Raw genomic sequence first — 21,950 nt, 5'->3', positions numbered from 1 at the left:
TATGATGACTTGCGGGCTTTGTAAGGGAGCCAGAGGAGGGTGTTGGAGACCAGAGATTCCAATTCTGAATGGGGTTATCCTACTTAGGGTGGTTTCTAGGTATCAGATCCTGGTACTCCTAACAGTCTTAGCTAGTAACTTTGCAGTATTTCATGCTGTGAGATTGGACCATACTCTCCCAGTCACCTAGTTCAAGATGTGGTTAGGTCCTCACATCACCATTCCTCCTCTCCTACTATCGGTACGATTCTTCCCAATAAGTGGGGGGGGGGGGGTATTAATGCTTTAGCAGCCCCTACTGTACTACCGGTAACGATAAAGCACCAGTAAGCGTAGATGAATGGTTTCTAAAAGAGATACCTGCACGAGGCTAGCAACAGAAACCGCCTGTATCATAAGTGTACTACACCAAAAGTAGCCGACTTCAAACATGATAGTTGAATTTTCTCCTTAGGTTACTCGAAGAACACAAAAATACTAGTACAGGTTTCAGAACTATGCCCTTTCATACCCAAAAGCATAGGTCCAGCAGAGATAAATTGATATTTCGGCGGCTAAACCTATTCCATTAAAGTTAAAAAATAGCCAACAAAAAAAAAGATCACATCTTCCCATACCATACGGGGGTAGTGTACAGCGCCTAAGTTTTGTATGCCAACACTTGAGGCTCACACAACGCCCACGGTCAGTGTAACATACAAAACTTAGGCGCTGTATGGATACCCCCGTAGAGCTCTATCAGGAGTGCCGGAACTTCATGATACTTCCCTAGTTCCAGGCTGGCAGAATACAACAAATGTGATCAATCAACTAAAAGTTACCCTAATGAGCAAACCGATTGGTCAAACCAGTTATTGGGACCCACATTGCAATGGCTGTGAGATGGAACCACAAACCATCTTCCATAAACGTTACCTGGCACAGGAGATCAACCAAAAACCAACACAAGAATGATTTTCGAACCTTTTCAACCACATATTTTGGAAGATATAGGCTCATACCGGTAGAAACGCTCTTACCGTTAACTAGCACCATATTCTAAACTCTTGATTGGCTTCAGTTCTTACGCTGCCTTAAGGTGAACGCAGCTGGTACTGTACTCGAGTGAGTCCTGGTCTTGTATGATACACTTGAATGTCTAAATCTTGGCGCCAAGGCATCCAGATACTTTTGAAGACAGCGGGTACTTATCGTTCCCACGGGTATGATAAATCGATCCAGGTACCCAAAAAAATACCCGTGACTAGCATTATTATATGGCGAAAGCTAAACTCCCCCAGGCTAACTTCCGTGACCGCCAAGCCACACCATACCCAATGTTCTCAGCGCCTACACCTCATCTGCTGAACCCCCCCACACCCTCCCGCACTCCACCTCTTTTCACTTCTACTCTTTGTTTCCCAAACACTTGTTAATCCAACGAACACCTAAGAGCAGGGTAACGGCGAGAAAAATAAAAATAAAAACCAACCTATCGTCATCATGTCTCTGCCCCAAGCAAACGACATGGAGAAAAACATCGAGATCTGGAAGGTACTACTATAAGATCGTTGCACCCAACAGATTTTTACCCGCTGACACGTAGCTTCTGGGAATTAGATCAAAAAATTGATCAAAAGTCTTACTGAAGCACGCGGTAACGGAACCAGTATGATTTCCCTAATCATTCCGCCAAAGGATCAGGTCTCCCGCGTCGGCAAGATGTTGTCTGATGAGTACGGCACCGCATCCAACATCAAATCCCGTGTCAATCGTTTATCGGTTCTTTCAGCTATCACTTCTACTCAGCAACGTCTCAAGCTCTACCACAAGGTTCCCCCCAACGGGCTCGTCCTCTACTGTGGCGAAATCATCACCAACGAAGGCAAAGAGCGTAAAATCAATATTGCCTTTGAGCCCTTCAAGCCAATCAACACCTCTTTGTACCTCTGCGATAACAAATTCCACACTGAGGCACTATCGGAGCTTTTGGAGTCTGACTCTAAGTTTGGCTTTATCGTGATGGACGGTAAAGGTGCTTTGTTTGGAACTTTGAGTGGAAACACTAGAGAAGTCGTTCACGGGTTCTCTGTTGCCCTTCCCAAGAAGCATGGTCGTGGTGGGCAGTCCGCATTGCGTTTCTCACGACTCAGAGACGAAAAACGCCACAATTACGTCCGCAAGGTAGCGGAGTCGGCCGTGCAAAACTTTATTACCAATGACAAGGTCAACGTTTCAGGTCTAATCCTTGCTGGAGCTGCCGACTTCAAGACCGACCTTGCCCAGAGTGAACTCTTTGATCCACGCTTGCAAGCAAAGATTATCAAGATTGTCGATGTGTCCTACGGTGGCGATCTTGGCTTTATTCAGGCTATCGAGTTGGCCGAAGAGACTTTGGGCAACGTGAAGTTTGTCCAAGAAAAGAAGCTGATCAGCAAGTACTTTGGGGAGCTAGCTCAGGATACTGGAAAGGTTTGCTATGGCATCGATGATACACTGAGGGCCATGGAATTGGGTGCCGCAGAGAGTATTTATCACCATACCGGCCGATAAAGGAATTGCTAACATGGGGTATAGCTGTTATCGTCTTTGAAAACCTTGATGTGACTCGCTGGATTCTCAAGAGCTCCGACGGTAACCTTATTACTCTCCACACCAATAAAATTCAAGAGCAGGATCGCCAAAAATTCATGGATAAGTCTTCTAGGCAAGAAATGGAGATTGTTGAGCAAACCTCCTTCCTTGAGTGGCTGGCTGAAAAATATCACGACTTTGGTGCTACCTTGGAGTTTGTCTCCGATCGCTCCGGCGAAGGCAATCAATTTGTAAAGGGATTTGGCGGAATCGGCGCTTTGCTCAGGTACAAGGTTAACTTTGAGCAATTACATGAACTCGAGGATGAGGATGAATACTACGATGGTAACTTTCTAACTGTGATTTGGAGTTATTTGCGCTAACTGATACGCAGAATGATGGTTTTGTTGCCTCGCAAAACAACGCGAGGACGGATCTCCAGACACAGGTCTGAGGGAGTCCCGCCAGCAGTCTCACCTCCAGAATTACGACGGAACTGCTTCGGAGGTGTTGGTGGAATATGCGCGATTTTCTACGGAAATGTGGTAAACGTCTATTGAGCCTTGGGAACCTAAGGTACTAGCTGCGAGGCTCTTCTTCTACGCCTGCGATTTAGACCTTTTACTGATGGTTGACCCTCGATGTTTAGGAGACCGAAATTGTTGGAAATGGGGTGGAACTCACCTTTGTTATTGATCTCAAGGCTTTTCTGTTTTGTTTTATTTTTCAGTTAAACTGTCGCTCCCGAATTGAATCCATTCTAAAATTGCATTCGGGCAGTGCTTGTGAGCCGTGTCGTGATTTGTGGAACCCTTCCATGTGTTGAATCTTCCCAGCCCACCATCGCGTTACCGCCGGTAACTTTATCAGGTCATAAAATGTGGCGCTTATAAGCCACGGTGTCCTTTGAGCCTCATGCTCGTGATAATAACCCAACCCACCAATATCCCACCTTGTTTCCAACACGTCTCCCAAACAAACCCAAGATCCCAAATGAAGCTCCCCACCGTTACCATTTTTCTGCTAGCCACCTCGGCGGCAGCAGCAAAGCTAAAATCCGGTCAAAAAATACTCCTCTCCGAGGTTCCCGCCTTAACGCTGCGAAGCGACCAGATGACAAAGAATCGGAGAGTCCCAGCAGTTCCGCAGGTAAGGAAGCTGTGGGAATCCTCATTGGTGAGCTTGCTAAAGTGTCCACGAATAGTTAAAATGCGTGGGTGGTGAGGGTAAGGGAAAATATGAAGTTGACGTTATGAGGTGCAAGAATATTGGAAGGTGGGTTGAGGTCCCTCTCGATCATTCGGTTCACTTTGGTTATTGACTTTCGGATAGTGATTACAATGACGAGTACGTGAGCTGGTCATGCACTGCTGATCTACCGCGAGAGTTCAAACTTGGCTCTACCGACGTTATATGCGAGGGGTATGTTCCCGTATCCAGTACATGATTTCATCATAGACACTATACTTAACTTAATCATGATATAGCTATGATAGCGCGGACGACCAATACGTCCTCAAAGGTACCTACCCATTCACTTTCCATACCTTTACCCCCGCCCCCTCCTCCCCTCGCCGGAGCTGACCACCAAGCGGCACAGGTTCCTGTGGAGTAGAGTACCGGCTGGCACTCACAGATTACGGATACGAAAAGTTCGGATACGGTGGGTCGGTATTCAAACGATTACCGTCGAAGGGCATAGGTATCCTTCCCTCCCCCCTCTCCTCTTTTTCTATCAATCAACTAAGCAAACATCCAATGCACGGGCAGAGGCAGAAACTTTCCTCTTCTGGACATTCTTCTTCGGAATCGTCGGATGGATCCTGTACTCCGTGTATAAAAACCGCAACAATTCAATACCGAGAGCCAGGGAGCCACGGCGACCTGGTGGCGGTGGCGGATGGTTTGGCGGCGGAGGAGGTGATCCCCCACCCCCGTATGACCCCCGCCCGCCCCCGAAACCGGCATTCCCGTCATCCTCATCACAGCAATGGCGTCCAGGGTTCTGGTCGGGACTCGCGGCTGGCGCCGCGGGGTCCTACTTGATGGGGAACAGAGAGAGGGCGAATCAGACGCAGACAGCACCGCAGTGGTTCCAGTCGAGTGGTGGGCCGTCGGGCGGTTACGGAGGCCCAAGCTGGGGCGGCGGTGGTGGTGGAGGGGAGAGTAGCAGTGCTGGAGCCATGAGGCATTCAAGTACTGGATATGGGCAGACAAGAAGGAGGTAATGTCTAAAATTTCAGAAGCAAGCATTCGCGTTGTTTGCGGTCGGTCCTATGAGTGATACTTGCGGTGTTTGGTTGCGGTGGCTGCGATACCGTAGTGGTGGATGGAAGGCGATGTGTTATGAATCCTATGCAATGAATCTCAAGCTTCTCTACTCTCGTTCAACCTACCCACTTCATAAATCTTCACTCGTAATCCATGACTATACTTTCGACCCTTGTCTCTAGGGTAATATTCTAGCGAGCTCCGGTAGTGTAGTGTATGTGGCTCGATAGCGCATCCGATTAAACTGCACTGGTTTTACCTTTCAGGCATCCTGACATTTGGGGCATCCGATGTTTGAGCTTCGGACGAGGGATATACGGGGGGAGGATTTTTTGCGGCTGTGGTCTAACTGCCAATTGGGCCGAATGTAAAAAAAAAACCCAAAGTCATCGTCAAAGCTATTGATGAAATCTTGTCACTTTACACTGTGTAAAGTATGGGTGTAGGGTATCATACATCTTGAACATTTGTGCTATCGTCGCTCTCAGGCAATGCTTCGCAGTGGTGGGTAGTGTGTCCGAATACGGTAGTGTAGTTAGTCTAACATTGACACGGATCACTAAACTAATCAACGTACCGATATATACCATAACATCACTACGTACCAGAACGAAGAAGAAGGGCCTATGGGATACCCTAATTACTCTGACTTATAGACTCATTCTCCCGGCACCGTAGTATCATACATAACTTAGTCCTTGTTACTTGTAGATTGTCGGTTCCTGCCTCGGCTCGCTCTGGTCACTAGACGTATGATACCCCCAAAATTATCACAATATTATCATACTCGTGATTTCCCATCGGTAGGCCTACCCCTGACCTACAGTATATTCCCTCAACCTTTCCTTCACCACTCTGGATCCTTTACACCGACATCATTTGCGTTATGGATAACCGAAACATGCTCATGTTAGTGCATTCATCCACCCCCCTTCCTCTCCTCACCTGGGACCGGTGAGGTTATGGTTTTGTTTTGCTGAGTGGGCCGGGACCGGGTTGTGAAACCGGAGTCTCTTCCTCCGGGATGGAGTTGTCAAAGGTGGGATATGGAAATGGCTTGCATAGTATTCCGGTAAGAAGGGTATTGGGGTAGCTGGGGGCGTTGCGGGGTCTGGAGTGTTGATAGTACTATACTCACTCGTCTTTGCCAAGAATACCTTTGCCAGCCGATATGTTGCTGGAGTCCTCACCAAATATTAGCCTCACTGAGGTATTCCTGGCAAAGGCCAGCGAGTACTGTACAGCACTCGAGTAAGCGGTGCTTGTACTAAGTTAAGTGGGACTTGGGTTACCGGCGTAATGCCGTAAAAAATAAAAATAAAAGTGGAATAATTGGAAAATCACGCTACTATGAGACGTCCAGAAGTTCCTCCCTTGGGTTGGGGGAGGAAGAGTCAGAGGGAAAAACTTTCTTTCAGCACTCGGTTGAGACAGATATAGTCTACGACCGACCTTACTATCGGTAGGAGAGGGAACTCCGACGTCCTGAGGTGAAACTACTCTATTCCAGTTGTTACGGTGTGTTGCCTATTGAGCGTAGCTAGTAGTACTAGTACCACCAGACCTATTCCAGATATCGCAATAATTGATCCCTGCTAAATGCAAGGCCTGTGCGAGCACTAGTACTAGTACTGTATCCGGTAACAAGCGGTATCAGTATCCCGCCAAGCAACCAAGTTGCCAGTCTAATCTACAGTAGAAGTCGGCACAGAATCGGTATGATAGTCGTGATATAAGCACAACCTTCAAGCCCTTCCCGATCCGGGGACTAAAAATTTAGCTATGAAAACTAGACCCTCTCCAATAATAAACAACCCTAGTATCCGGGTGAATCTCACTCCTAGACTCGTGCGATGCGTGCGTGAATGAGCACCCCAGATGTAAGCAAACTAATGGGAGGGATATATATAGGGACTGGGGAGCTACTCCACCTCCTCCTAAAGGACCTCCTCCGCCACTGCCACCTCTTTTCTAGTACTATTGAAGGCTAGACCACTTTCCTGTTCGCTGGAAAGGATATCGCACTCGAGCAACAGCGTGCTGGCTCGTGGAGGTTTGCAAATGTTTTACTATCGACTATATATCTATTTAGTTACAAACCACGCAGAACATCTAAAGCAAAACAGAAAACCAAAATGCTCCAAACTGTCCTCGCCTTCCTCTCCCTCCTCCCCCTGCTCCCCCCCCTCTCCCTAACCTCGGCCCACCATTTCAACCCGGGCGCCTGGAAGCCAGCGATGTGGGACTCCCCCTCGTGGACAAAGAGGTTCGATACGACGGTCCTCATCGGACCCATAACGGAGGCGCGGATAATCTTCTCCTTCCCGCCCTCCGTGTCCTGCTGGGACGCATCGGAGAGCGAGATCTACCAGAAGGAGGAGTGCACGAGCGCGGGGACCTCGACGAGGTACATCAACGACAGCTTCCTCAGGTACAATTTTACCACTCTAGGTCAGAAGGCGGCGTTGCTCGCTACAATGCTCTACGAGAGTGCGGGGTTTAAGGCGAATATTAACCATGTGCCTGGAAGGAGGGGGCAAGGGAGTAAGCATCCTTGATGATCCGATGGGGAGAAGTCAGGAGTGGATTGCTGATATTTGGGATTGGGGGGATTGTAGCGAAGGCGATGTTGCTATTCAATTACATATATGACTATGCCTGGGACCAACCCGAACTTCGAGAGCAGCTCTTGAACCTCCGGGGTGGGTCCAGGCTCTACCTTAACCCTGGGGCAATCGATAAGATACCTGGAGATACTCAGGAAGCTGTTCGAGCTCTTGTTCTCCCAGATCAGTGAGTAATTCTTCCCTTCGTATTCCTTAATATTGGTGTTGATGAAATTAAGGTACACATTCGGCGCCGCGGGGTGGTACCTGCGTGAGCATTGCGACGAGGAAGTACACAAGAAACTCTCCGAAGACGGCTACGGCGGCTTCCGCGCCTATGTCGAAGAATGCCTGGAAGCTGGCGAAGTAGAGCCTGATCGGCTAGAGGTGTGGTGCAAGACAATTGATGCGCTGAGTCCCTTTGGAGTACCGCACCCGGAACAGTGCTCGCGGAAGTAGTAACCCTCCCAAGTATTTGGTTTTTCGTCCGGGCGATGGAAAACTAAAGCCCGGATTGAGGTTGGAGGAAGGGAGAAAGGGAGGGGGGGCTAAGCCACCGTGTTTTTATCTCTTTTGTTTATTTTTCTTCTGTTGTGTGCTAGATTATTACCGGGTAGTTTGCTAGTTAGCAATGAGTGTTTGATGAGTGGGTGTACTAGAACTTGGCGGCAGTAGCGTTATGTAGAGTACGAAAAGTGTCTATAAACCGTATTTGCTTGAGTGAATAGGGACAGTATACGGGGCCTCGGTACCCATCAGCGATAGGGACAGAGTTTGCACAGTGAGGGAAGCTAACCCGATATCGCCGTCAGGTAGTGCGAAGACCTTGGAGTATTCAATACTATGAGGTCGAGGAATTACGGAACCATTCAATTCTATTTTATGATATGATACAGTGAAAAAAAAAAAAACTGCGCCAATGGAATCATATTCCTAAGACGCACTTAATCTAGCATAAGATAAGATAGAATTTTTTGATAGAGCGAGTGATATTTTTTATAATGAGGGTCCGGGAGTGGTGCCTTGGGTACCTCTTGGTGGTGTTGTGGGATCCTTTTTTTTTTATTCTTTTTTTCGGTAAAGGTCTTCCATACCACCAATTTTTAAGTTTTATCATACCTCCCCCAATACCATTCATCCCTCCTATACCACTATTTTAATATATAATCATAAGGTTATGATTATATTATCTGTTAATTTAATCTAATTTTTTTGGTTTAGGACCAGTTTGGTATGCACATAGTATCTTGCATAGTTATATTAAATTCTTAGAACTAACAGTTCTATCTAAGTAAAATGTCAGCATATGGTCTAAGTTATCCATTGAAAAGTAAGAGAAATAATTTTGTTACAAGAAGATAGTGAGAACAGAGATGACACATTTTAAAATACTACAATTTTCCTTATTTCTTCATAATATTATTATGTATTCTTGTTCATATTTCCAATTTTTGAGAGAATACATAGAGGAATACCTGCTATATATTAATTATATATAAAAAAATTTCATGTCTTTACTTGTTTTAGGTATTGGGAAATATGCTATTTTCAAAAATATAATTATAAAAGATAGATATATGCCGAACCAGCTTCAAATGTTAAAATAAAATAAGGTTTCAAGATAATTTTATGATTATAATTATTATGTTAAAATAGTGGTATGAGGGGATGGGTGGTGTGGGGGGGTGAGAGTTGAGATTAGATGGTATCGGAGACCTTTATCATAATAATTATTATAATCATACTGTTTTTTTTAATAATATTAGTTTTCGCCATGGAGTATCACTCGGTGTTCTAACATCTGACTTGTTGGAAATAGTGTCGATGATTGTTGCCGAGGTAATGATCAATAGGAGGGTTTTGCGCAGTGGAAAGAAGTGGCTCAGATGGAGATGGTAAAAATTTTGTATTGAGCAGAGACAAGGACCAGAATAAATTGAGAGATGAACAGATGATTAAAAGAAAGGCAAGAGAGTTGTGTGCGGGAATGAAGGAGTGAAGAGAATAATCTGAGAGGAAGAAAAACACAGGTTTGAGAAGTTTTTACTGCTTGCGCGTCCTCATACTAGTATGTACAGACACCACCGTAGCATCAGAACTAGTCATTCAACCGTTATTTTCAACAGACTTCAATAAGGGGCCAGTTGTTGTCTCTGTATTTCACGGGAACGTCGACGCCCGAATACGTATACGGCAAAAACCTGCCCACCAACTCGCTCTCTCTACCTCTGGGGTGCTGTTGGGGAGGGTATTTGGAGGGGAGACTGCCGTTGGTAACGCGATTAAAATTGTGATGTTTGGACCCAGGAGGAGGGTTGGGCTGCTTGGAGTCTGATGCAGGTTAGGAGTTTGGCGAATATTCTTGCGACATTGAAGCCCCCCCTATCCCCTCCCTCATATCTCTATTACTAACTTGCTCGAAAACAGCTTCTACATAACCTCCCACCCCCAACCACCTCTGCACACCGAGGGATTTCGCCGCTAACTATACGTGATCAATGTTTATGATTTTTCTTCTGTTAAGGGTGTAAGTGCTCGTATAATGCGCTCAATGTTTAATAATACATAATAGCATATTCTGAGCCCCCCTTAACATATATATTTAGGAAGGAGTGTTGGCCCTGGTGTGGTCGCAGGCGTCCGAAAGTTACGAGCGTCTTTCAGAAAGATCTGAGGTCAAACGAGGTCATTGACCGCGACAAAAAGATGTGAAATCTGCACACATATGAGGATATTAGCAGAAGAGGAACAAAGCCAAATTCGCTCCTCCTGCTTCACATGACCTTACACTAGTACTTCGCCAAAAAGATCAATTGACGGCGTTTCCATCGTCAACTGTGTACTGTTGACGAACGCAGTTGTCTTTGTAGTCGCGGAGACGCAATTGTGCATCATTTTGTGGGGGATTGCGGTGCCAGGAAAACTGGTACAAATGCTTACAATTCAGGGGGTATCATATAAAGAAAGGGTGTTTTCCCCCCATGGTCGAGCAACGAGTCAATCAAGACTTGACATATTTCTATTTGCTTCATGAAGTTTATTCCCCTTCCCTCGCTTCCCTAATTTTTCAAAACTGGCTCAGGGTCGAGATAGCTCGCTACTATTTTTTCTCGGACGGATCTGCCACAGCATGATGCAAAAGATTCTTTCCCCATTCCTGTAATCATGTTAGATTGCCTATAGTGCATGTGGCTATGCCGACAGATGGTTAGGCGACTTGCTGTTAGGGATGGAGTTATTTTGTGGCTTTGTGGTTTGCGGTCTTTGGGTATGTTGATGCCCGCCGCCATTAGGTATCAGGCACCGGGCACCAGGTTCCATGCTTCTTTCTTCACACCATAATATAATATCATATGATATGTCATTCGGAATATGTCAGTTTGCATAGGGAATAGGCTTTAGGGGTCAGGATATATTCGGGTGGTTCCAGATTTTATGAGATTGCAGAGGACCAGGATCGTCGGGACGGTGTGTTTCTTTAGAGTTCGTTGAGTTTCTGGAGTTGTGATTTGCACGGAAATATATATATCTCACTTTGTCCCTAGCCAGTAGGGGGCGGCGCTTCTCATTCATTATCATTCTTTTCCCACATTTCAGTCTCCTGCATTCACGTCGATCTCAGTCCTCCCGCTGTATTGCTGAGTTCCTTCCTTTAAATCACAGATTGGCCAAAGGCAGTGATACAAGCGCCCTACAACCCCATTTCAGAGTTCAAATTATACTAACACTGGAGCCTCTCCTAGGAGTCAGATACGATGAACGAGCAAGTAGCCGGAAACGCCGTGACGGGGTTGCGGGTACCCAGAAAACGAAAGGAACATCTACCGGTCCAAGGTGGAGAATCAGTAAAACGTCAAAAACAAAACAACTCTCACAAGCCACCCAATAACATCTCCCTGAGCGACATTGGCGTCAGAGAAGACGTCATCGAGAGACTTCTTGAGTTTGTGTTCATGCCTCTAATCCACCCAGAGTTTTACCTTCATATGGGAGTAGACCTCCCTCGCGGTGTACTCCTCCATGGACCCCCTGGCTGCGGTAAAAATATGCTAGCAAACGCTATTTCAAGAGAGCTTGGGTTACCGTTTATCGCTATTTCTGCACCCTCAATAGTATCAAGAATGTATGGAGGGTCGGAAAAGATGATTCGGGAAATTTTTGAGGACGCTCGAGAAATAGCCCCTTGCTTAATATTTATAGACGAGATAGATGCAATAGCCCAGAAGAGGGACAACACCGAGGGGGATATGGAGAAGAGAATTGTTGCCCAGATGTTGACCTGCATGGACGATCTTACATTGGAGAAGACTGGTGGGGAACCTGTTATGATTATTGGCGCAACAAACCGACCCGACAGCCTAGATCCAGCATTGAGAAGAGGTGGAAGATTTGATAAGGAAATTTACCTTGGTGTGCCAGATGAAGTTGAAAGAGAGAAGTGCTACCCCGGACTACTTTTGAATATTAATTTCCCAAGCACGTAACGATTTACTAATTATGTCATATATCTAATAGGATATTGAGGGTGCTATGCGAGAAGTTGAGGTTAACAGGGGATTTTGACTTCAAAAAATTGGCCAGAGCAACCGCCGGGTTCGTTGGAGTTGATCTAAGTGCTTTGGCAAGAGAGGATGGCATGGTAGCAATGAGACGAATATACGAAACCCTTGAAACCCCATCAGCTTCTACCGACCCTTTGGAGGTAACAACCATCGCTCAGGTAAGCGGTTCAGCGGACATGGACATGGATCAAGTCGACTCCCCTCCGCTATCAGTGCCAATACTAATACTTGTTGCCCTAAAGTCAGAGTTTCTAAGCTCGATCCAACGCTTCATTCATGCATATCCACATCGACCCACCGGAAAGCAACTCGATCCACTTTATATAACGTTCCCAGACTTTCTGACAGCCCTTACGGAAATTCAACCCTCAACCAAGAGAGAGGGTTTTACAACAGTCCCTGATGTTACCTGGGCAGATGTTGGGGCCCTGAAGTCACATAAGGCTGAATTGCAGATGGCCATCGTGCTGCCAATCAAGAATCCTGAAGTTTTTGCTAGTGTAGGGCTCACTGCACCGTCTGGGGTACTCCTTTGGGGCCCTCCAGGGTGTGGTAAGACCCTGTTGGCAAAAGCCGTTGCAAACGAGAGTGGGGCAAATTTCATCAGCATCCAGGGTCCCGAATTATTTAGCAAGGTGTGATACCAGATTCCGATTTCAATTCCCCACAATCGTAAAGCCACCCACTGACCAGCACAGTACGTCGGGGAATCAGAACAGGCTGTCCGTCAAGTCTTCTCACGTGCCCGAGCTTCCATTCCATGTGTCATCTTTTTCGATGAGTTGGACGCTCTAGCTCCTCCTCGCGATAACAGTTTTTCAGAATGCTCGCCGCGTGTAGTTGATACTCTTCTCACCGAATTGGATGGCTTCAATGGCAGCAAGGGAATCTATATTATTGCGGCCACTAATAGACCCGACATGATTGATCAGTCAATGCTCAGACCAGGGAGATTGGATACGCTTTTGTTTGTTGACCTTCCAAACGCCGAGGGGAGGGTTGAAATTTTGAAAAATATCACAAAAAATACACCCCTCTCCAACCTCTCCAACTTCGATTTAATCGCTATTGCGAAGCATAAATGTAAAAATTTCAGGTTAGTCTTGCTTGACGCACCTTCCCTCTTCCATATTAATATTGTGTTAGTGGAGCGGATCTAGCAGCATTAGTGAAACGGGCCACAACTCTTGCGCTTCGACAGTCCTGCTTCACAGAAGCCGGTAAAGTTAAGGAAGGCAAAAATGCTAGCAACCTCCAAGTGGTGGTCACAAAGGAGCATCTCGAAAAGGTATCCGCAAAAATCAGGCCTTCAGTATCAAAGGATAGTAGAGAGCAGTATCAGGAGATAGCAACTAGATTTGGTCCGGAGGAGCAGTAGGAGAAAAATAAATTAGATCTTTCTCTCTTGTATTTTTAATGCAACATACAGTACGTGCACTAGAGGTTATTTCATGTAGGGGGGGGTATTTCATAATATTATTATACCAGATATTCAGAATAAGTGAGGCCAACTTTTCCTATTGGATCAGGGGTCACTTGGCCAGCGAGAGACTGAATATATTTTATCATAGAAAACTATACTACGAGAACGGATAGCTATGAATTAGATCTACACTCTAGGTTGACCTATGATAGCTTGATAAATAACCGTCGCGAATTAATGAAGAAGAAAAAGACGGTCCAAATACTCCCATATTCCAGGAGAATAAAAGTACGGTTATTTTTTTTCCAAGCCTTATTGCCTCTCGAGAAGAGGGGAGAAGTGGGAAAAAGAAAGCAAGTATGGTATGGCATATATCTCAGATACCCGGCTCCAACTCCTCCAGAACTACAGAAACAGAACAAACATAGCAGTTCAAGACACCCAAAATGACAAAACCAAACCAGCAAATAGCCCAGAGCCAAGCAGGAGGCGGCAATCCGGGCGGACGATGGAGGAAAATATCTCCCGCTCCGGATAGATCGATCTCAAGAGCATAGTGCTATGTCACCGTGGCTCATTCCCGAAATGTAGATTCACAATGACCGTTTTGATCGTCGGGCTATCCCTCCCGCCTCTTCGGAATTTCTCACAGAGCTCGAATCACTAACACCCCTCCTCGGGTTGCCTCCCCCTCCCATTGCCGGCGAATTATGTATCGTACCTCTTCCGTTTCGATATCCGGATTTGCGCAAATCGTGAAACTGTACCGATATTATCGGATGCAACAGGAATAGAAAATTAATAAGGTTAAGAAGTTGGGTACAGTACCCGAATCCCGGTTCGCAAAAATTAACCTCCTGCGCGGATTTCGGTTTGTGATGCTATGATGATAGTTATGATAAGCTCCGCGTGCGAAATACTGCGACCTTTGTAGGTTTTGTCGTAGTCATAATATTATCATACCCGGTAATAAGATATCTCAGGTCGGCTTTATGCAAAAAGATCCCATAACGTCCGAGCGCGCACGAAACATCCGGCCTGGGGAGTGAAAACCTGACTCCGGGGGAGGGGCGGGGGGGGGTCACATCCCGGCAACAAACTGCCACTAGAGAATCATCATATCAGTCGAGTGATACGTTATGATACGCTCCGACTGGTAAACAGAATTCATATCGTATGCCTTTATTATACCTTAACAGAAATGCCGCCCGCGCACCCGCGTTTAGAACTATTGCAGCTCGGGGATCTTCCTATATTCCCGAGCCGCTGCTCAATAAAAAAACAATAAATTATCATAATGAAAAATGAAATGTAACCAAGCTTCAAGTCCCAATTCTATTCTCTTGTGTAGACCAAGTGCACCCCCTCAACGAGACGACACACCCAACAAGATATTAGTAGTTAAGAAAAAATCACTTGATTAGTATTAACAATAGTAATAATATTTACTCGACAGAAAACGCCGCGTCTCCCTGAGTTGGGTGGGGGGGGTGGCCTGTCTTGAGAACTTTTCGTTTCCAACCTCTCTTCCTCCCACCTACCTCTTTTCCCTCCTCCTCACACAACAACATTCACCACCCACAACACAACGCACTCACCTCCCCACCTCTGAAAAAGAACAAGACTCGAACCGGTACAGTACATTCTTCTTTACTCGGGTGTTTTGCACGTCTTGTCCTTTTAATACATTGTTCCGCAGCGCAAATTTTATCACTGTTTCTCCTCTCTGGAAGAAAAAAATTGTACTTTTGGAAAAAGATTTCTATCCTGTTTTCCATTTCGACATTCGTATGATTTTCCCCTTTTCTTTTCTTATCTCTTTTTTTTATTTTATTTTTCTAAAAAAAGAAATTGACATATATCTATAAAGGGTTTAACAGACTTCTTACAAAAAGGACAAATATCTTTAGCTGCAGTCAGCCTCTGTTCTAAACATGAACTTTGATCCCTCCGATGTCCTTATTCAGAGCGCTGAAGAGAGAGAGGAGAGGGATACTAGCCGTGTCTTGCAGCAATGTGGGTATTCTCCTTTTTTCACGAGTCGCAGTTCATATTCTGTTTTCAAGTAATATTTGGAGTGTACCGTAAAAAACTCAAATGATTGGACCGTATGCTACAAAGTCCGTGATTCTCTTCTCTGCGAAGAGGGTGAAAGATACTGTAAAAACACAACTTATTTCAGACCTCCGAGTTTGGAGGGGAAAAATTTACACTCATAATCTTACCGAGAGAGGAACGTAGCATACGGTCCGATTATTCGAGTTTTTTTCGGAATCGCTTTTACTACCTCATACCCAAAGAGTAATCACATCGTTACCTTTTCCCGCAAGTTTATCATTGATACTTGCAGCATGCTTCTTCATCCTGACTATGAAAAAAAAAAATTCTCCCCTTTCAAAAGCGAAAAGAAGAAAAATATTTAACTAACAACCCAACCCACCTTACAGTCCCAGGCGTCACTGGCCGAATCATGTCAAAACTCGGAATCCGCACCACCGTCCAAGGTTGGGTCTTCACCAAGCATATCAGACGTATAGCCAGAAGTTACATAGAGGGTAGCGCCACCCTCGCATCTCTCATCGACGAGGGCAGGGACGCCGCATCGCTCAAAGCGGAGAAGATCAAGGCTGCCGAGCACCTGATCAGCAGCTTGGAAGAAAAGATGCCCTGGATCAGGACCACCGCACCTGTCGACTGGCCGGAGGAACCGAGTTACCAGATTGTCAGTTACGAGCTCTCGCTCTATCGCGCTGTACGCGTTCGCCAGCAGAGGGCTAAGGAGTCGGATGATAAGGGTGAGGCGGAAGTTAAGGGGATTGAGCATTTTACTGGGTCTTTTCCCTCGGTGGGTAGTGGCGATGGAGCGTGTTCTGGAAATAGCTGAGGGGATTCTGGTTTTGGTAGTTGGTGTGATGGGTTGTTTGAAGAAAAGGAAAGAAAAAAAACTGGGGAATCTTACTGGTAATGAGTGGTAGTTTTGCATGTGCTTTGATTGCTGTCCGTCTTCTGGTATTTTCTTGGTCCATGGTACTGTTTGCGTGCATAGGGAGTTTTCTTTTCGGAAAAAATACCAAGTCTTGCTGAAATTTTTTTTTTCTTGTCGAATAATAGCTGTTTTTCTTTCTTTCTTTTTTTTTTTTTGATCTCTTTTACTTGTTTCTGCACCTGCTGAATCGTGCAATCTTGCATTTGTAAACTCTCGAAAGGGTCAAACTCGTGTCGATATAAAGTATGATAGTCGAAATCAGGATAGCTTCCAGAAAACACAAATCACGCCAAAGCCCAATCCAAACCCACATATGAAGAGTGTCGACCCAAACAGTAAACGACACGGACCGCTAATTTCATGATAAACATCGGAATCGCTTTCCATCTGGAACCGAAAGACGGCTCCAACCCAATCAATCTGAACAGAAGCTATTACTGCACTTACCGGGCAGCCTGGCTGACATGCAGCGATGCACAGCAGATCCCGTGCAGGTGAGAAGAGGCACAGCAGTTGCAGTAGTATCATAGTGGAAAGCGAAAATATCATGAGAAGAAGGTATCCATATAGAGGGTAAAGAAGCCTATGGGGCGAAAGGTTTACAAGCTAGATATTTATAACATTCACACATGCTCATACTGATTATCAATAAAGAGGACAAACAAAGAAACAAAAACACCTACCATACCACCCCAATACCGGAAAAATATCACGCCATTCAGCTATACAAGAACAGAGAACAGAGACAAAGAGGTTCTGTAAAAAAAAAAAAAAAAAAAAGACTGGTGCAATTGCCAGAGGGAGAAAAAAGAAAAAAATTTGCGCTTCCAAAACACCGTTACTTGTGGCCCCGCAAAACCCCGAGAGGGCGAAGTAGTAGGGGAGCAATCGATTAGACGGAAGCTAAATATTATTCTTTTTTCTCCCCGGAGGACCGAGGAAGGGCTATGATGTAGAAATCCCGAATCGCTATCTCGAGAAGGGAGGGAGGAATGAATTTGGAATTTCCAGAACCCCCCGCAGTGTTGCGGTCGGTAGTGACTGAGTTGGGTCTTTCTCCGCGCAAGAGTATGATACGAAACCTACGAAGGATGGTCCAGAAGTGCTGCATTGAGTGAGGCTCACCGGGCGCATTACGCCAACCAACCACTTACTGGTTAGGTAACGCTGAGGGTTTTTAAAACTGTCTTTACGACGATTGGTCGATGGGTGTGGGGAGCTCGCTGACAGAGTTATCATAAGAGGAGTAAATTTAATGGTCGAAGGTTGCGAATAATTGAGGGAGGGCTGGAGGTGTGGATTTCCCAGAGCCTCGGGGGTTTATCATACATTGGTATTTTTCCGGCTGCTATCATACCTAACTAAGACCCTTCGCTCTCCAGAAGAAACAAGTGGCATCAAACATTGACATCTCTTCCCCGGTGTAGCCATAATTCCCCTTACGATTCCCCTCACTCCACATCCCGCGATTACCGTGACTATTAGTATGACACCCATTCTGACATTGTCTGCTAACCTGTTAGCCCCCCCAGGAAGCGGGTCAAACGGGAAAGTGAATGCGTTATCAGAAAAAACGTACCAGAGATGTAACTTAGACCCGCTCTGACGTCCAACAGTGGCAAGAGGAAACCTATTCAGAAGAGCGGGAAACAATTTCCCGATAACACAGTATGCTGTGATATATTTGCTCTCCCTTTGAAGCTCAATTCCGAGACATTGATTCCTTGTTGGAAATTCTGCAGCGAGGGATTTGAGCAAAATTCACAACGTGAGATACACTTCTGCGTCGGGCAGACCCAGTTCAGCGTCCAATAGGTTATATTCGGACAATAAAACGGGGGGCAAAAGGGAGTTCAACACCCGAGATTCCTACTCGGTCGTTCAATGTAGCGCTAACTATACGATGCGATGTTTGTTTACTGAAGAACGGATGAGATGCCAAACGTTCACCGTGCGCAAGCCGCAACGACATCACCCCCTCTAGCACGAGAAGTTATTGTGACGCCAAAGGAAATATTTTGTCCGGGTTGAGGCTATTCCTGATAGATGAGGTGTCATACCGTAGATCGGTAGGGCCGTCGCGTGTAAAGACCGAAGCCCGGCCTGGCTGGCAGATTCCCAAGCCAGGCCGGGCTTCGTTCGGTCTTTAAAGCAGCTCTCCCATAGCCCTGTCAGGCCGTCCACCAAATATCCCGAGTCAGTCCGGCCGCGCCCAAAGCTGGGGGGACTGGCCGATTAGGCTCACTTATCTATGACTTAGGTCTACTCGGGCGAATAGGAGTTTCATCATATGGTACCCCCGTACCACGCAGCAAAGCCTTACAGAAATCCCACTGAAGTCCACTGATGGCTTTCATAAAGCACGATTTAATAATGCTGTTGTCCAGGATGTGTTGATCTAACTAAATATCACATAGTGTCCTCAGGGGGGGTTTTTTTTTTTTGAAATTAGTGATACCTCATTAATCCTGAGAGGGATGCGGGTGCCTGGCAATACCAGTGACTGCATAGATCATAGTCTGCGATACATGAGAGGAAATATCCTCTGCTAATGTATCATAGTGCATAGGAGTAACAAGGTAGCCGGGTAGCAGTAAAGTAGCAAGTATAAAATAGGTAAAGAAGGGAAACAGAACCAACTATGCAAGCCTTGCCAAATAAGAACAAGTATTAGCAAGGAAAGGATATGTACACTGTCAGGTGTGAAGCTGAATAGGAAATATCCAACATCAAGCTAGCTTACAGTGGTATTGATAATTTGATCACGTTACCATCGGGCTGCCTGAGTAAAGAGGTACGATATGCTTAATCCCCAGTCTACACGATGGGGGGACAACCGGCAGCAGTTCAAGCGTTAGGTTATCTTTCATGGGCACGGAGAGTTGGCATTGGTGCAAAAAAATGTCAGGGTATGATAATATGATAATAGTATATTGGTCTCTGGCACCTTGTGTGTAGCAACCAATTTGCAACTGCTGGACAATCCGAGCACAACCCAGGAAAGTATGACGATAGCCTACCTTGTGCATTTTTGTACGAGTACTGTACGTTGCTACACGAGTAGATTATTCTTACATAGTAACTTACTGACGGTATGAACACCATTGTCATGATACCCGACAGGAGATTGTGAAGGCAAAACTAGATTACTAAGCGATGTCACAGGAGGAGCAAGGGCGAACCCTTAACAACCTGCGGTTCCTATCATGGGATAGTCCACCGGCAGGTTCTAATTACAAACTCTTGGCTCAGGGTCCACCAGAAAACAAAGTATTTATTCCTTGAAGACGGCCCATCGCGATGTAAATACCGTATGATACACCACAATCTTTACTGACCAAAACGCCGCATCCCCTCCCCCCTCCTTATGACCGAGTGGTTGAGCCAGATACGTATTATATCAATGATTTCAACTGCAGGTACGGCAGAACAATCCCGGTGCAGATCATGGGATATTCCGACCCGAACGGACAAGAGTTGAATTCGCGGGGATGACATCAGAGCCTATCCATAATACAAACTGAAAAAGTCCCAAAGCTTTGATTCATGCATTTTTTTTCTTCTCCCCGGCCTCTGGAGCAAGCGGCATCCTTCATTGCCAACGTTTGTACTAGTACAGTACACCCTGCAGCAGAGCAAGGTCACCAAGCATGATAAAGACTCGACATTTTTTATCCTCTACCCCATACCTCCCCCTTTGGCGAAGTCTGCACCTGGGGCCGGAGAGGTAATGGTGGGGCAAAAAGTGTTCGGGTGTCTGTGTGCATGAAACCTCGCTTTTAATCATCACAAAAGAGGACAGATCTCTGGGCAGGGGGGGCAGAAAGGCTTACGACTTCTGAATATGTTCAGTTTGCTCGTGCACATTATACAGGAGGTCACAAGGGAATGTGGAAACAATTCGGCGATATTCTACCATCATCTTTCGCGCGTTGCTGCCACTTGCTTCCGGTATGAACCTGTTCTGCGATCAGGGAACACCCCACCCATTCATAGAAGTGAAAGGACCCCCCAACGCCAACACACACTTCACCACACCGCACTCCGCACACTCAACCAACCAAAACAAAACCATCCAGACCAACCCCGTGTAAAGGTAGTCCACAGCATTCCCCTTAAATTTCTGCGACGACAACGTTTTTTACTCACAAACAGCAAAAATGCGAATCAAAATCCGCGCACCGAACGGTTCCCAGGTCCTCGCATTATCACCAGAGACGACAATATCCTCCTTTCTCTCAGAGATCCGCTCAAAGACATCTCTATCCGGCGACGTCGAGATCAAATATGGCTACCCGCCTAAATCTCTGCATCTTAGCGAGTACCCATCGTCAACCCTTCTCAGGGATATCCCCACCAAGCTCGAAGGCGAACAATTAATCATATCCGAGAGTGGGGGAGGTGGTGGTGGTGGCGGCGGTGTAATTCGAGGGACCGGGTCCATCGCCAACACTTCCACCGCTAGCAGAAGCGAGCCCCCTTCTGCCACTGTTTACAGCGAGAAAGGGAAGTCTGTAGCAAAATCGAGCGCTCCGTTTTCCTTCTCCGGAGGCGCACAAGATTCCACTTCGCAGCCCGACGCGCCCTTGACCTTAAATCGGTCCCTGAAACCCAAGATCAACAAAGACGATCCTCCCGATGTTCCCCTAAAGAGTGGACGTGGAACGATGGTTCTACGCGTGATGGAAGATGACAACAGTTGCCTTTTCTCGGTTTGTACCCCTAGATCATTTATTCGAGCTCAAAAATTCTAACAGACCCGGTAATTAGGCCATAAGTTACGTCGCCACGGGCTCCCTTTACTCGGCCGCCGAGCTGCGCCAGCTTATCGCAACCACAATCCAGGAAAACCCAGACATCTACAGCGAAGCAGTTTTGGAGCAAAAGCCAGACGGTTACTGTGAGTGGATCCAGATGGAGAGTTCTTGGGGCGGCGGAATCGAGCTAGGAATTTTCGCAAATTTCTTCGATCTAGAGGTCAGTTTTCACCAATGTACTGAATCCCGTTCCCCTCTGACAGTATATAGATATGCACCATCGATGTCTCTACAAACGAAGTCATCCGATTCAACGAGGGAAAAGCGAACAGAGCTGTCGTGGTTTATTCCGGTATCCATTACGACACAATCGTCCTATCACCCGCCGGATCCCGAACAAATGATCCCTCCAAGGACAAGCGGATCTTCAGTTCCAGCGATGATGAGGAGCTAGAAGGGGCCTTGGAGCTTTGCAGAGAACTCAAGAAGAGAAAGTATTTCACTGATACCAAAAGCTTTTCCCTCAAATGCAACATCTGCAAAACCGGTCTCAAGGGTCAAAAGGCCGCTGTGGCGCATGCGAAAAGCACAGGGCATATGGATTTCGGGGAGTACTAGAGCGGGGTGCGTTGGCTCTGTTTTATTAGCTTGGAAAGCGGTATAAATACCAGGTCTTCTGTATCTTTTTTTATTATTATTATTTTATTTCCACGCTTGTCAGATGTAGAGATGCATCGGTAGATAGACTAATTTTACTGGCTCAAACAGCATAACCTATGATATCAGAGTGAA

At 46.1% G+C, this 21,950-nt stretch overlaps 4 protein-coding genes; all 4 read left to right on the top strand.

Annotated features, from left to right (window-relative positions):
- Positions 1-1,401: 1,401 nt before the first annotated feature.
- On the top strand, positions 1,402-2,936 carry GSTUM_00006283001 (uncharacterized protein; the record flags this gene model as incomplete). XM_002838456.2 has 3 exons in its annotated part: positions 1,402-1,533; positions 1,600-2,506; positions 2,557-2,936. Exons 1-3 carry the CDS (start codon positions 1,483-1,485, stop codon positions 2,934-2,936), a joined length of 1,338 nt encoding a protein of 445 aa, XP_002838502.1. The 5' UTR covers positions 1,402-1,482.
- A 610-nt stretch (positions 2,937-3,546) lies between these two features.
- Positions 3,547-4,882, top strand: GSTUM_00006282001 (uncharacterized protein; the record flags this gene model as incomplete). XM_002838455.2 has 6 exons in its annotated part: positions 3,547-3,702; positions 3,758-3,828; positions 3,886-3,975; positions 4,041-4,075; positions 4,154-4,255; positions 4,324-4,882. 6 exons carry the CDS (start codon positions 3,547-3,549, stop codon positions 4,779-4,781), a joined length of 912 nt encoding a protein of 303 aa, XP_002838501.1. The 3' UTR covers positions 4,782-4,882.
- Positions 4,883-11,185: 6,303 nt separating this feature from the next.
- On the top strand, positions 11,186-13,370 carry GSTUM_00006281001 (uncharacterized protein; the record flags this gene model as incomplete). The annotated part of the gene is made up of 5 exons (XM_002838454.1): positions 11,186-11,868; positions 11,946-12,132; positions 12,298-12,627; positions 12,691-13,088; positions 13,139-13,370. The coding sequence occupies 5 exons, from the start codon at positions 11,186-11,188 to the stop codon at positions 13,368-13,370; spliced, it is 1,830 nt and encodes a 609-aa protein (XP_002838500.1).
- Positions 13,371-19,795: 6,425 nt separating this feature from the next.
- On the top strand, positions 19,796-21,923 carry GSTUM_00006280001 (uncharacterized protein). XM_002838453.2 has 4 exons: positions 19,796-20,793; positions 20,920-21,113; positions 21,172-21,378; positions 21,429-21,923. Exons 1-4 carry the CDS (start codon positions 20,562-20,564, stop codon positions 21,774-21,776), a joined length of 981 nt encoding a protein of 326 aa, XP_002838499.1. The 5' UTR covers positions 19,796-20,561; the 3' UTR covers positions 21,777-21,923.
- The last annotated feature ends 27 nt before the right edge of the window (positions 21,924-21,950 follow it).

Source organism: Tuber melanosporum (genome assembly GCF_000151645.1).
Source record: "Tuber melanosporum whole genome shotgun sequence assembly, scaffold_25, strain Mel28".
NCBI lineage: Eukaryota > Fungi > Ascomycota > Pezizomycetes > Pezizales > Tuberaceae > Tuber > Tuber melanosporum.
The sequence above is the reverse complement of the archived record's forward strand: the minus strand, read 5'-3'. Positions and strand labels throughout refer to the sequence as shown.